Source organism: Egretta garzetta, unplaced genomic scaffold, assembly GCF_000687185.1.
Source record: "Egretta garzetta isolate BGI_Z169 unplaced genomic scaffold, ASM68718v1 scaffold360, whole genome shotgun sequence".
Classification (NCBI taxonomy): domain Eukaryota; kingdom Metazoa; phylum Chordata; class Aves; order Pelecaniformes; family Ardeidae; genus Egretta; species Egretta garzetta.
The window spans coordinates 1347105-1363397 of record NW_009258261.1 but is presented as its reverse complement, the minus strand read 5'-3'; the positions used below and the strand labels follow the sequence as shown (position 1 = coordinate 1363397).

Below are 16293 nucleotides of genomic sequence, written 5' to 3'. Positions count from 1 at the left end.
GCTCGTGGAGGAAAATGGCTGACTGGCAGCGAGCACAAATATTTTATTTGGGTAAACGCAGAATTTTTGTTAATAAAATACTTCTAATGGCTTGGGTTTTTTTTACATTGTGCTTTTATTTTCAGTCCATTCATCAAACAAATTTGTTCGTCATACAAAACCGATTTCAAGAAGCTTGTCGGCTTTGGGTTGCAACCACCCAGTGCTCCCCAAAAGGCTCAAGCTTAACTGACAAGGTGCTTGCAGTAGAGTACAAAAATCTGCATCCATACATGCTGCACCTGATCAAATGGTGGGAAGAAAGACCCGTGACGATGCTCGCCCTTCTCTTCACCATCAGAAAAAAACTGAGAGGGCTGAAACAGGTTACGTTACCTTCTCAGTGCATTTTCTTTTCGTGGTTAGAGGAGGCAGATTAAAATCTGGACTCCAATGGAATGATGTTTAAGAGGCTCCGTGTCTTTTTTTCAAGGCAAAATAATGGTTATTCAACTAAGATGATATATCTAGATATGAAAATTGAGAGCATTCTTCGAAAAATGCTGCCGACTGTGAAAGGCTGCTCTTTCACAGAGGTATCCTGAATGAAGATTTTATCTGCTGGTATCTCAATAGGACGGTTTTCAGAGCCTTAAGTGGAAATTCAAATCTGCTTCCAAGTGAAGATTGTTAAAATATATAATGCATAGAGAATTACAGACTTGCCCCTGAGAAGTTTATGGATTCATCCAATAACACCACCCCCCAAAAAAAGATTTTTCAGCACTGCATTTGTACAGTAAATGGGGATCTGCTATTACTTGCTTTTTTAAAGTCTTTGAATGCCATGATGAAAATGTCACCTAATTGCCCTTCATAACCAAATGTGGAGCAGTTTGTGCACGGACACATTCGTGCTAACCCAGAAATAACTTGAAGGTCTAAGGGCAGCATTTTTTATAGCCCTGGTGCTTCATCTTCTGCTGGTGGCCAGATCCAGGGACGGCTGGAATTTTGCTGAAGGACTTTCTGTGAACTTTGCCACCTGGGTGAGGTTTCCCCTTCCTTGCTGGGGCAGCGAAGGGGGGGTCCCACGCTTGGTCACACCAGCCCGAAGTGCACGACTTTGAGAGACCCGCTGTCGCCAGCCTCCTGCGGGGGGAAAGACAGGCAAGGATCAGGCAGGCTGCAGGGACATGCTACAAGGAATGGAAGCCTTGCATGGTTATTGGAAACACCACCCCAACCCAGGGAGAAGGCACAAGTGCAGACTCTGTCCCAGTTCGGCCCAAGAATGTAGGCTGCAGCCCTAAAGCGGTGGAGACAGCCTGGTTGTGCAAGGCAAGGCCCCTCACCCCTTTTTTTAAGCACCTTTGCAACACCCCCTCCCTGCTACTCTTGGGGAAACCGGGGGCTCTCCAGCTCCAGCGACACCTCTCAGTGTCCCCTGCGGTGGACACAGGGTTGGGATGCGAGGGGCTGGGATCCGAGGCTCCATCTGCCTTCGAGCCCCCTTCCCCGGCTCCTGGAGGCTTACCGGCAAAAGCGAAACTCTAGATTTTTGTTACAATTTAATTAAAACATACTGCGAACACTGCAAGGCTGGGTTAACGCCAGTGGGTAGCGAGCCAGGTTTTCAAATTTACGTGTGGATGGCATTTTGCATTCCTCATACAATGCAAATACCTGATTTAAGCACAGATCCCCTTTCTGCACTCGGTGCCTGTGCAGGGTGAAACCCTAGCCCTCTGGTTTTGCAAAGGACAGGACGATGGGGAGAATATATGCCACAAATAGAGGTTATTTCATAACATGGGCTAGCGTGCCTGCAAAATGCGTGAAATACTTTGCCTCAGAAAGTGAGTCATTGCTTTCTTTTGAATTATAGATGAGTAGCCAGCCCTTCACGATGCAAAGAAAAAAACTAGGTGTGGAGCTGAAAACAAAGGGAAACGTGTGCTTGTCCTGTCTCGGAGGGTAAGACACGCGGGCTGGCATGGGGAAGCAGGGTGGGCTTGACCCTGGGAGGTGGCTATCAGGGCTGTGCCAGGCTGCGGGAGCACTGGCGAGGGCAGACGGGACTCATGTGAGTGACTCCCTGCTCCTTGACTTCAGGAAAGAGGAAAAAAAATCCCCTAACTCATGCAGCTTCATAAGGAACCTTTACCAGAGCAGCAGCTCCATCTCATGGCATGTGCATTTCACCACAGAGATAGAGATCACCCTCCAAAACAGCATTCGTGCGTGCAAGCTCTCTACCTCAGCGTGGAGGGAGCAGTAAAAGAGCGATGGCTCCAAACGGGCGCTGCATGGACATTGAGTTTTGTTTCCAGCCCGTCGCTTGGCACTTCCCTGGCAGTGAGACGGCTGGAGGTGGCCTGCCACAGTACGACCCCTGTTCATTCTTGGAGGATTGAAGATGATAAGAAAGCGTCCCTGATGCCCCATCCGACCCAGCGCTTGCATCCCAGACCCCACTGGGTTATTCCAGCATTGAAAGTCACAGCACAGCTTTGGGGTGCAGGCTGCTGCTTAGGCAGATGTCTTCAAGGAGGTTATGAGCTGCCTTACTCAGTAGCAGCCCTCATGGGGGGGCTGTGTGTATGTGCCTTGGTTTTTGGGTGTCTGCAAGCTTTCTGTGGGCTCTCCTTGCTCTCCAAACGACACTTGTTGGAGGCTCCAAAAAATACAAAAGGTATTTTTCTGGCAGCGGAGCCACAGAGGTAAAGCCTTGAGGAGCATCAGCGGCTGAAGGTAAGGGGTGGCTCTTTTTTCCCTAGAGCTGTGCCAGTGCCTGATGCAGAGGGGTTTCTGCTGGTGCTTGCTCTGGGGACCAAGGGAATAGGTGAGAAGGTGAATGAAGGCTGGAGAAAAAAACCAACCACATCATGTTTGACCATTTAGAGTTCAAGGTTGTTTGGGTAGGTCCCTGTTGTTCAAGGGTCAGGGTCCTGAGTGCATCAGATAGATGGGTATCTGTGATGATAGGTTTTGTGATTCGTGATTTGTGCCTCTGACTGGGGAGAGGTTAAGAAGGCTCTGCAGACCTACCTACTTGCTATTTTTAAAGTATTTTTTAAAAAACCCTGTTTGCGAACCTCTCTGGTCACACTAATGCAGACTTGGCAGTGTCGCGTGGGAAGTCTCTGATGTGGCATCAAGCTTATAGAGGTGTTTAATGTTAATCAAAGGCTGAAGAGCGATAAGGACTGGAACCCTCTTCTGACGTCTGCATCTTTTCTCATGTAGCACCCCGGCAATAAAAGAAGCTGTAATAATTTGACGAGAGTTGACTTCCATAGCGCAGGAAGAGGGCTGACCAGAAGCAGGGTAAGCCAGCACTGCAGGGCTGCTGCCTTCAGTAATGAGCAGCTAGTCATCCAGGGCAGGAAAACATGAATATCCTGACAGGAGAGCATCCACTTGTGCCCTGGAGAATTCAGATCGTGGGGCTTTGCATGGTAATGATGTGGTCCTGCTCTGGCAGGCAACGGGAGGAGTGGTATGGGAAGGCACACCCCTGTAATTGAAAAGCCACTAAGCCATCTCAGACCTGCAGGGATAGCAGGATGGAGGCAGTGGTTTGCTTGGTTTCCCCAGGTCTGAGGCAGAACGGAGGATCCCTTTAGTCTCCTGGAGCGGGAAATACAGAGAAACCTCGTCCCTGTGCAGCTGTATTGCTCCAAGGAGGCTACGCTTTTTCTCCTGGGGATTATTCTTGAGGGCATGATGAAGGTGGGAAAGGATGACAGTGGGAGAGGAATAAATGAAGGAGCTGCAGGGAATTATTTTAAATACCTGGGGTTTTTTCAGGTGAAGACCATCCACTTCGTGGCTGCAGGAATGGCTACGTGGAAGGACCTGCCTGTTGTTAGGATCCATAGGTACTGCTCTCCTTCACTGTAAATGCCTTGTTTCCCTTGGATAGCATCATACAAAACCTTTGTGGCTGATAGGTATTTAGCTGAGTGATAATATATTAAAACAACAATTTGGTAGCCATAAGGCGCCATTGGCTTCAGCATCTCAAACTGCTGTAAATAAGATCAGTCTCCAGCCCAGAAATGACAGAGCAGCTGAAATTCACATTTTCCAGAAGGTCTTCTTTATACTGAGGTTGGTGACCAGGGGGTTTGGAGGCTTTAATTTGCTTATCTAAGGCTGGGTGCTGCTAAGTGGAGACTCTGAACCAACCTACACAGTTTGCTCAAGATTATAGAATCCCAGAATAAAGCAGGTCAGGAGGAACCTCTGGAGATCACCCTGCTCAAAGCAGCAAGAGTAGGCTGGGTCTCAAGCAGCATGGCCCTTGAGGCTACCCCATCCCATCTCCAGCCTTTCCTGGAAAACAGGACTGAACACAAACACCAAGTCCTGACCCCACCAAATACTGTGGATGGGATGCTCACTTCTCATTTGCTTGAAGAGCCGTACCCAACGGAGCCATGCACAGGGCAAGAAAAACTGCACCTTATCCTTGCTCCTCCAGCAACTACCTATGCCATCGCCACCTTCACCTCCAGCGATGGGATCCTCCGGCAGCCCCAGTGGTAGCATTTTCTGGCCTCTGCGCTGTGTCTTGCATGCTGTAGGGCTAAGACTTTCCTCTAGAAAACAAATCTTGTTCAACTGCCTGCGTGTTGTTTGGCCGTGTGACAGCCAGCTGCTCTGGCAGGTGACTGGGAATTTTTTGTTGCATGATCTTTACAGTTTCAGGGAGGAGAAGCTTCCTCATAGCTGAGAGTGGCAGCAAGCGAGGATGACGTGCATTATGATGCACCTACAAAAGATAGGGTCTGTGTCGGATACGGACACTGAGGCCTCCGTGGCTGTTTGCACTGGGTATAGGTCACTTATGGCTTCAGCCTCTCACCAGCAAACTGGCAAAGGGGGGCAAAGAAAATCCTCTGGCTTGTAGCTGCAGAGATCTTCCTGCAGAATTGACTGTGCAAGAAGGGCTGGGTTTTGGGTGTGCTCCCCTTGCGTGGCACCGAGCCCAGTATTGTGAGGGCTCCCTCTGAAGCAATGTGCGGGAAGTGGTGGTGGAGGGATGCCAGCCCCGGGGAGCAGGAGGGTGAAAGTGGGACCTCGGGGCCGCGCTGTCCATCAAATGCTGGCACTGATGCAACAGGTTGGTAGAGGTGTCCAGGTGTAGAGCTGCTGCTGATCGTGGGTTTGGGTTGGATTTGGGATGGGTTGAACTAAAGCCAGAGGTCAGTCCAGTTAGAAAGGAGCTGCTCTGGTTTGCTGGGTGCTTGTTCCTGTGTCAGTACCCAACTGCTGCAAGACTTCTCAATTTCCACACAAAAGTCAGGACAGTATGGTGTTGGAAGAGCATTCTCAGAAGTGCAAAGTTAGTGTTGTGTGGATGGCTTTTCTACTCTGAAAAACCTGTCATGCACAATGCTTCCTCTTACCCAGCAAGTCCTTTCCCCCTGCAGCCCAAGTGCTTGTCAGAGCTGCTGCCTCCAGCAGCACCACATCGCCCTTTCCCTGGTCCTGTGAGAAGCAGAGTGGCTCAGCAAGAATGGAGGTGCCCACAAGCAGCTCTGCGATGTGTGGTGAAATCAGGGCACTTCCACCAGGGTCGCAGAGGTCACGCTTTGACCCATCAGCTTTTAGCAAAGGTGGCTGCTCAGTCGCAGTAACATTTTGGAACCAAAGGATGCTTTAACTACTCCCTTGTGTAAGTCCTTAACAATGTGCTGGCAAAGTTTTGTTCTTTATATCACTCCCATTATACAGAGTCTGCACTCGTGGGTAGAGAGCTTAGATAAAGAGCTTGTAGTCCAGGGCTTCCAAATGAACTCCTTGGTTTATTAATCCAGCTGCTTACATGGGGCCAAGCAGCATCTTACACGCAGCTCAGGGAAGGAGCAGATAGCTGCTGGATAACCCAGCTGCAAACCCAGGAATCCCACCCATGCCTCCAGACTGTCACCGCTGCTATATTTTACATTACTCTGCATCCTGAGGCCACCAAAGCCATCAAAAGGTCACTGGGGACATCCCTTTGAGTACGGTGATTTCCCCCCAGCGCAACCCCAGCGCAGCAGACCCTGTCAACCTGCTCCCCAGCCTTTCCCCATCCTCCACCCAGTGCAAAAGCGCAGGGGCCCGCGGGAGGCTGCAGAGGTGGGGCCGGCGCATGTTGTTCTCCAGTGCTTCGAGACTGGTAGAACAGCTCTTAGAACACAATTTTACTTGGCACAGGCTGGTTTTGTAATGAAAGAAATAAATAAGTGCCATCCTGCTCCGCTGGGAGGTTGAAGCATTTCCTTTCTTTTTTTTTTTTTTTTTTTTTTTTTTTTTAAATGATCTGTACTGAGGCCAAACATTGAATACTTCAGCCTCAGAAATAAAAGTTTCAACAGGAACTGTAACTGGGAGGAGGCTAAAATACAGGCAATCATGTGCCTTCATTCATGCTGCCATGAGATGGCTTTTATTTTATTTTATTTTATTTTATTTTATTTTATATTTTCCTTTAAAGTGGAATTGAAGGAATGCCTTGGTGCTGCACACTGCCAGCTCATCAGCTCCGGAGACAGGGTAGCCGTATGTATGTACCCTATACGCACCCCCACCAACACCCAACCACCTGGGGCACCAACCCAGGCTGGGAGGGGATGTCTCCATGGGGGTAGCTGAAGGATCTGGGGGACGGGGTAGGGTGTCCCTGCCCACATGGAGGTCTTCTCCTCCTCTCCTGCCCTGGTGAGCGTCTCACAGGCCGGAAGTGCACAAGCGCCCAAGACAGCACGGGAGAGGGAGGAGGACATAGGACTGGAGACTGGAGAGGGGGGGAGGGCTGGTCCACCTTTTTTGGCAGCACCTTGCAGTTAAATCAGCTTAAAGCAATCATGAAACCATAGGGTAGTATTTCACTGCTCTTTGCTGTGGTCTCGCTCTTGAAAGCACCAATACGAGCGCTGGCTAGTTCGTGTAAGATGAACGTGGATGGAGGACAATAAGTTCTTTCTTAGGTCCCATCCAACAGGCATCGGATAATAATAATTTTTGACTTTTATGTGCTGGGCTCAATTCAAAGCTGCAGATGAAGCCCCGCTCTAGCAGCGCGGTATAGGAGCATTTCTACCAATTTCGGCAAGAGCCCTGCAGGCAGACAGCTTGCAGGGACAGGCTCGGGGAGTTTCAGGAAGCTGCAAAATAGAGTAAATAATAATAAGCAGAAATAAAAAAATAAATCAGAAATGTGTTACCTGCTCTGTAGGAACTGCTCTCAAATTTCCTTAAAAAAAAAAAGAAAAAAGAAAAGAAAAAACAGATCACCATGTTATTTACATTGCATTGAACTTGCTGAAAAACCCAAACAAACAAGGGTACAGTATTAGGTAACTCACTTTTTTGATAGGACACGGCTATTTCATATCCTGATATTCAATGGATGAATTAAAATATTTAATATATTGCTTATACAAGTCTACACATGTAGGATACGTATATACCCTCAAACTCTCGATCAAGTTAAAGCAGCTGTGATTTTTGTGGATAGGGCAGCGTGGAGACGCGAGGCCAGCGATAGATGGGGGCTCCCACATCACCCCGGCTCGGTGAGGAGCCGCTGCAGACGTGGGACGCGGGCGCTGTGACGGAGCCACGGCTGCAGCACACCCCTCTACCTGTTCTGGGGCGGCTGTGGGCTGGGGCTCGGTGCGGGCTGCCTGCCTGAGCGCTCGTCTTGTGTCTCGGGAGGGTTTTGCAGCCTGTGTGCTGTCAGGTTGCTGCTGGAGGTGCTCGAGGATGAGGCTTCGTGTTACAGCTTGAGCTGAATTAACAGCTGCCAACATCAAACAGAAGTCCTGCTGCAGGCAATCTGCTTCTGCCCCTCACTTGGTGCTGTCTGTGGTGTCCTCTGATCCCCAGGCAATGCTGTTCGGCTCAGGGGATGGACAAAAGCCCATGGGAAAGAAAACAAATCAATTTTTTTTGCTTGGGTTAATATGCTGGCGGCCCCCTGTGTGATCCCATAAACGTGGGTGGAAGAAGGTGGTGAGGGGGCAGCCAGGACCTTCCCGTTTCAGTGGTGGCAAGCTGCTAGTTCAGCTTCACGGGAACGTGGAAGCGCACCCGTGGCTCGCTTGTTTGAAACTATCTATTTCAGTTGTGGCTATAGGAGCCGCAGTTACGTCTCAACTTTCCATGCCGGTGTGTCTAGAGACTGGCTCAGTTCCTACATGCCTGTCAGTGCAGTGATGGGACACCTGAACGAGGCAGAAGATAAAAATCCCTGTCTCGCCCTTTGTGCAAATACTCTTACGTATCCCTGCTTGGCTGACTTTACAGGACAACTCTTTAGCCGTGACCTTCTTGTGCTGCACTACTCTATTACACTGTTGCACTACTTTGAATCTGCTATGATGGAGATATCGAACACTGCCAAAGCAAGACGTCTGCGTCCATTTACTCCAGACCTGCCCTGCTGAAGTAGCACAAAATGCTGCTTCACAAGCCACATAACGGGTGAAGCTCTGCTGCTGGAGGACCTGACCATGGCATACCGAGTAACAGAGCAACAACGACCAAATCTAACAAACACTTTGTCTGTCTGTGTTAAATCATGAATAGCACAGCAAGATGAGGAGATTCATATGATCAGATGATTTATTCTACGTTGTGAGAGCTGGTAGCTGAGTCCTCATGCCTCTCCCTGATAGGTATACACAAACCAAGCTCATGCTGCAAGGCCACTGCCTTATTTTTCTTCCTAGATCCAAGTTCTTTTTCAAGATAGCAATCATCATCTTTTCTAGGTTCATCCCCTTGTGCATGTTTGAAAGCGACTCGTTTGCTTACCTTCCCAGCTGCTGGAAAAGGGTTTCCCCGCCAGGGAGGTGGTGTGGCCATCCGCTCCAGGCTCACGCTTGGTGTCCTCTGCCTGTCTGTGGCTGGTGGGTCTTTGAAAACAAAACAGAAGTGATAGGAGGGGAGGGAGCAAGGACTGAAGAGTTGGGAAGACGCTGCATAGCAGAGCAAAGCTGTTCTGTTTGTTTTCTATCTTTTCAAGTACACAGCAGCCTGTGTAATTCCCTGGCTACAAACTGTAGCTCTTTTTTTATCAGATGCCAGTACGTTTGTTGACTGAGCGTCACTAGGACACTCATTTGGCCATGCAGTCACTCCAGCACCATCCTGTCATTCAAAGATGTGGTGTAAAGCTGGTTTTTTTTGAGCAGTTAAGGTTTTGTTAAGCAGGACAAGCTGGGGATATGCAACACACGCAGCAGGTCTCTGGCACTGCAGCAGCCCTGTACAGAGGCGGTCAGGCGGATTCCAAGGAGAGGAGGATATCAGACCCAAAAGGCAGATTTTTGCAATTAAACCCTGTCCCTGCACCACCCCTATCACTGAAATCCAAGTCACGAAGGAACTGCAAGGAGGAAAATGTCAGCTATGTCTAACGGAAAATGCAGATGGATTTTTTTTTTTTCTTTTTTTTTGGTTTCGCTAGTCTTGGTTTCTTCACTCATCATTAATCTCTGTTTACGTAGGCGTGTGGAAAGGCAATCCATTCCCAAGGCAGTGGAACTGGAAATTTGGAGGTTATCTTATGCTATCTCAGCTTGCCGACTCGCCGCTTGTCCTGCTGTCCGCAAACTGCCAAGTGCCTGGCGAAGTCCAAGGGAAGAGCTGCCTTCGGCAAGAATGAGTCGAGCAGAGAAAATAAAATAAATCTCTCAAGCCAGACCAACTGGGATCCCCTTTGGGGGAATTCTCCTCATTTGGGTGGATCTTCCCTCTATGTGGATGTAGTCATGTTCCACTCTAGTAGTGTTTCACTCGAGGGTGGCTTTCAGATACGACAGCAGTGCAGTTATGAGAATAAAAATGTGAATGCTTTTGTGTGGCACCCAATTTGTTAACTGCCACAGTGCAAAATCTCACTCGGCTTTGATAATACAAATAACACATTCCAGGCATAAAAAGCCCTTTATTAGTGATGAGAACATAAATAATTAAAGAAAAAGCTCAGATTTTCCCTGCGCCTTCACATTACCAACTGCACAATAGCTACGCAGGCACCTGGGCGTCTGTAAAGCAACTAAAAGCAACTCTCCTCATCGGCTTTTCCAAGACATTTTTAAACTCTCCCATCATGCTAAGCTTTATTGGTTTAGCAAAAGAAACTAAGAAACTTCATTGGAGACCAGATTATGCTGGCTGCAAAAATGGAGGGATTCTTCTGCTCTTCAACCCCATTATCTCCTCCGTAGTGTCTTGATCAGCTTTCTTACACACAGCCTCGGATTCTGCCGAGACCTGCAAATTGCTTTTCTGGCTGCCAAATTGCCATAAACCTTCTATTTTTATGTTTTAAAAGAGCTTAAAACCCTCCATCCTCTTTGGACGTGTCTTTAAAATTGACCAGTACTGGGAGGATTTCATGTATATCCAAAGGCTTAGAAGAAGATGTTACTTCTACTGAGCTTCTAGTTTTACAGTCAACAGACGTGAAAAGCCCAGCGGGGATAAAAGGAACTTAACCAGTTCTGTCTAATGCATATAAATCTACCTAAGAGCTCAAGGCACTGGAAGTACTCAATGTGCTACATTTATCTGAGTCTAAGATACAGAAATGGGTCTTCAGCCCACATGCCACATGTCCCATTTTGATGCCAAGTTAATATGAATTAAGAGACTGAGATGAATAAACAAGGTCAGTCTGGGCTGGGCCAAGTTGAATCAATGTAAAATAATTGTCAGTATTTTCTGTCAGCAATGCTGGTTTATCTTGGCTCGGGATTCTCAGCGCTATAGATTATGAATGTTTTCAGTGGAACACTTGGCAGACATTTTATTGATTTTTCTTTGTTTTGTGAATGCTGGAAAAATTTCCATTAAGTATACACGCTGCTCATGTGACAAAGCCAAATTGCTTTTTTAAACTTTTCTTTCTTCAAGTGAGCTAACACAGTAATACGTTAGCAATCTAATTTAATCAAGAGGACCTTTGTCTGGAATCAAGAGGCCGTAGAGCGCACCTTGGTGCATCTCAAGTACTTACGGGCTAATAAGAGTTAATTTTGTATTTTCAAGGTGCTGTATGCACATTGACTAATTACTTTGCCCAACACCCCTTTGAAGTTGGTAATGCATTATCTCAGTTTTACAGATGTAGAAACTGAGAGTTCAATTTCGCACGGAGCCACATATATTTGCCCACTGTCGTGTTCTTGATGCATGTGAAGCCCCCGTTGCCTTCACTGGGGCTGAGCAACAGCAAAGAATGAGAAGGGGAGGCTGCAGCAACCAGGCAGGATTAGCACTGCTGAGCTGCTGGATCCCACCTCTGTGATGAACATCCTACACCACATCGCCGCATCCCCACAGCACGCCTCTTGATAAAGTTACTTTGGAACTGAAAATTGCTAGGACAGAGCAGCTTGTAGGATTACACATGGACCCGTGACAGACTGTATTTCTCAGCCTATATTCTTGTTATTTAAGACCAGGTTTGCTTCCTGGTTAAACAGAACTTTTGAAAAAGATAATTGATGGTGGCTGAACAAACCAAAGTGCCGTAATGGTGATGAGTGTTTATTCTGTTTAATTGCACGAAACAATGCAGTAAGAGTAAGAAATCTGTTCAATGGGTTTTTTTTGATGTGACACACAAAAGGGGATGCTGTGACATAACTCTAATTCTCTCTTTACGCTGATTTAATAACCAACATATACAGATATGAAAGACTGTCATGCTGTTTTCTCTTAACACATCCTGAGGTTTGATCAGTGATGCTACAGACTGAAAGTATACAAACATGCTTTTGAGCTTAAATAAAAACTTTGTAGAGCAGTAGAAATATGTGTGTACCTAAGCAACAGGGAAGTTTTATGATAAAAACTGCTGTGATGATCTATACTTTTGCCTTCTACCATAATCACTTGTATTAAAATAAGAGATACGTAATTCTGGTTTGGGGGATGGGGGCAAGGTAGATGGATAATAAGCTAAAAAAACCCCTGCAACCCAGCTTCACACACATCCTGACACTATCAACGAATGCAAGATATTCAAATCCACTTGCACTATGGTAAGAAAACAGAATGACACACTGATGGGGAGGATATCCACACCGCAGTTACCAATACCAATGGCAGAGGAGTGAGTGCAGCCATGGTTCTGTGCTGACTCATGTGCCGGACTCATCCAGAAATAAGCTGCCCCACAGGGATCAATCTGTTCTTTTAATGAGTTGCCAAGAGGATCGGTACATTACCTTGGTCCTCTGAGCAACAGCATCCATACCTTCTGAAAATATTTCTGGTTTTTATAGGCATATTAAAATGTTTTCATAAATAGATAACAAGAATAATGACAGAGAGGACAAGAATTGCTAAGCTATAACATATCTGACATTTGGAAGAACAGAATGGCAATGGTTAATGGCAAACATAAGCCAGAGATGAGAGCTTTCTCTTATAAAATTATTCACTGGTCTGTGCATCATTGGTGGTATTTAACTGTCCCATTCATGGTAGAGTGAAAGAAACCGTGAAGCAAATAAAATGCTTCTGTCTGGAGCATTGTCCTGAAATCTTTATTGCTCCGAACTTGCTCCGTGTATGTGTGTGCACAGTTCGGAAAGTTGAAAATAGTTCTCCACTGATAGCAACGCTATTGCTACCTTCATAAAATGTCAGAGTTTTCTATTGCTACCTTCATAAAATGTCAGAGAGTTAAGCTGATTTTCTCTGTCTGTAAAAAATACTGTAGTCTCAAACTAAGTTCTGTGCTTTCTGACTGCTAAGGCAAGAAGATAAACCAGGTTTTGCCTAGAAGAAGTTCTTGGAGAAATAAGCCCTTGAGACTACTTTATGAATGATCATTCCAGCCTTTTCTGTCCCTTTTCTGTCTCCGTCTCCATCCCAGGTAATGGCTTTCCTTGTTAGGCAGAGCAGAAAAGGAGATGATGATGTGAAGAGTTAATTGAAGTGATTTGTTAGTCAGGCAGCCTGAAAACTGGGCTTCTGTTACACATATGCAGATGTTAGGCACCCTGAAGGGCATCAATAATAAGGTTTATTAGGTTAAACAGAAACGTCTTCTGCTAGTCTTCACAGGGCCCTCACCCAGGGCTTCCGGCTAGGTGTAAAACATGAGATACACCTCACCTGTCCAAAAACAAAGGTTCTGTCAAAGTTGAAATACAGGAAAGAAAGAAGTTTGGGTATGTGCTGGAGATGAGCTTCCAGAAACTTGGGTGAGATACAGATTTGGGGCAGTATCTGGGTCTGACAGGGGTGGTAGCGTGAGAAATGCAGTAATGTAGGTCAATTGATTTCATGGATTTCATGGGTATAGCTGATACAAAGATGTAAAGCCAAGGCAGACAACAAAAGACTCTGGGAAAGAAGAAAAAGCAGCTGTCAAGTACTCTTGCTGAACACCTGTAAAGTCCTGTTGTGGTGTCTTACAAGAGATTAGGGGAACCACTGCTACCCCGAAGACAGCAGAGCCTGGGCGTACTGTCATGTACACTTGAATTCGTGCAGGCCAAGTGCACACGAGCAGTGCTGCTGGCCTTGTGTGCCTTGCAATGTACTTGTACAGGTAAGGTTGTGGGGTTTTTATTGCAAGGCTAATTACACTGAACACTGAGGCTTGACTTGAAATGAACAGGTTGATTTTAGGTTGGAAGGGAGCCCTGGAGGTCATCTGTCCCAATCCTCTTCTCAAATCAGGTTCAACTGTTAAGTTAGACCCAACTTCAAGATTGCTTTGGCTCAGGTTGTCTTCTTCCCATGGGAAGTTGTGATGGATAACAGCAGAAATGAACCATTGGCACTGGCAAACATCCGGAAGGTCAGAAAGAGAGCAGCAGTATGTTCCCTCATGTTAAACTTGGAGCAACACTCAGGAGTCCAGACCTGAGATGACTCTTACCACATCACCAGAAAGGACTGTATTTGCTGTAGGAACTCACAGTGTGCCAACATGCAGGGGAACAAAGCAAACAAAAGCTATAGACTTACCTTGCTCCCCAGACTACAAATCAAGGCCTCAGAGACAGAATCTCATGGACTTAAATGATGCTGAGGAGGTAAATCAACAAGCTGTCCACAATAATACATATAAAGCATGGCTGAAGTGACTTGTCTGTATTGTGCATGGGGTTAGGGAACAGAGAAGAATAGTAGTAAACCTATTACACAAATGGAATTTTTTTCTTTTGTTTTTCTTCAGGGGAAAGACTTTAGAAGTAAAGAGGAAATGATTCAGGATGTACATTTATCCCGCTGGTGAGCAGAATATATAAACACCGAAGACTAGCGTTAAACAGCATGAGAAATGGAGAAAGTCAATAATGAAACAAAAAATGACCAAGATAACGAACAATGAAGGGCCTTCACAGGAGGGAGAATGTGTCCTGGTTATTGATTTTGAAACTGCGGGTAGTGGTTGGAGGCTGGGAAGAAGTGGACAGTGGAAATGTCAGATATGAATTTGTGATGTGGGAAATCAGTTAGAATAATAATGTTGCTGTGCGCTTACTAAGACGTCCAGCTGCAACCACTATACAGCTGTGATTTCATAAACTCCACTGCTTTTTAGTAAGGTGGTGTTGTCACCATTTTCGAGTGAATTCATTGAGGCAGCAAAAAGCAAATAGGAGTTAATTTTGGGTTCACAAGTTGGATCAATTTAAAGAAATTTCTTCAAGTGCTGCGTAACCATCTACCCATTATAAATGATGTCCTCTGCCAATGTCTCAGATTAGGCAGCCAAATCTCTAGTATGGAATAGAATAGAATAGAATAGAATAGAATAGAATAGAATAGAATGTTTCAGTTGGAAGGAACTTACAATGATCTAGTCTAACTGCCTGACCAATTCAGGGCTGACCAGAAGTTAAAGCATGTTGTTAAGGGCGTTGTCCAAATGCCTCTTAAATACTGACAGGCACGGGGCATGGACTACATCTCTAGGAAGCCTGTTCCAGTGTTTGACCACCCTCTCAGTAAAGAAATGCTTCCTAATGTCCAGTCTAAACCTCCCCTGGTGCAGCTTTGAACCATTCCCATGTGTCTATCACTGGATCCCAGGGAGCAGAGCTCAGCACCTCCCTCTCCACGTCCCCTCCTCAGGAAGCTGTAGAGAGCAAGGAGGTCGCCCCTCAGCCTCCTTGTCTCCAAACTAGAGAAGCCCAAAGTCCTCAGCTGCTCCTCACAGGACATGTCCTCCAGATCCCTTCTGCAGGGCTGTTCTCCAGCCACTCTTCTCCTGATTTATACTTGTGCCTGGCATTACTCTGTCCTAGGTGCAGAATCCGGCATTTCGACTTAGTTAAATTTCATCCCATTAATCATAACCCAATGCTCCGATCTTGGCCAGAGAGGTGAAACATTGTAATGACTGCAAACTAAGAACATCCCTATTTATGTAAGCTCCTAACACTCAAAACCTTCCTTCCTTTATACAAATTTCTTCAGTTGAAGAAGTCTGATGCCGACTTGGCAGCAGATGTTTTATAGAAAACAAACTGAAACTAGAGGCAAAACACAAGCCACAGTTATGTGCCTGTAACTGTCTATGGGGTTTTTTTTTAAGCACGGAGAAGATGTTGTTGGAGTCACCTGTGCCTCAGCAGGTGACTTTCCGAGCCAGTTGGCATTGTCACAGGGAGTGCCTTTAAAACTCAAATTCATGTTGGCAGGCTTCAAGTGGCTGCAGCCACCCAGGAGAGCTGTGAGAAGTTTTCTTTCACAGTTCCGCAAGAGGCAACCAGAAACTCCAGGCTCTCCTGGGGGAGGTCAGCTGCAAGCACTGGGTGTCAGCAGGTGGAGGAGCCGGTCGCGTGGGTGGGGAACTTGCTTTATACTCACCAACCTGGCGAGAGGCAAAAAAAAGCCTCAGAAAATCCCAGCAGTTTATGCAGCCCTGGTGATTGCAAGGAGCCACTTGTGAGGCTCAGCAACTTTTGGTGACCCACCTGGGCAAGCCAGGCGAATGCGGTCAAGCTGGGTAGCCTGGGAGTAGGAGTAAAGTTGAACTCTGCAATCTCTCTCCCAAGACGCCTGACGAAGGCAGACGCGGGACTGCCAGAGACGTGTGAGTCACGGCAACCTCCGAAAGGGAGAAGGTGAGCTGAAGGGAGGTAGCGTGTTTATACCTTGGGATCAGGGCGTGTTGGGATTAGTCTCTGCTCTAGCGTTCTGTTAAATGAGCTCATTTTATTGGAGGACTTGGAAAGTCCTCTGTAATCAGTACTGTCTGCAGCATGATCTTACTGTCTTTATTATTTGCCCATATCAATACGGTGCTATCTCCATCCCGAAACTTAAGACAGA

The 16293-nt window shown here is 46.6% G+C and overlaps 1 protein-coding gene across 1 annotated transcript in view; it reads right to left on the bottom strand.

Moving 5' to 3' along the window:
- Nucleotides 1-936: 936 nt before the first annotated feature.
- Nucleotides 937-16293, bottom strand: part of LOC104129380 (WD repeat containing planar cell polarity effector) — a 107223-nt gene continuing 91866 nt past the window's right edge. The window contains 3 exon segments of the mRNA XM_035895310.1: nucleotides 937-1065; nucleotides 1067-1131; nucleotides 8797-8897. Coding sequence (XP_035751203.1) covers nucleotides 937-1065; nucleotides 1067-1131; nucleotides 8797-8897 — 295 coding nt within the window.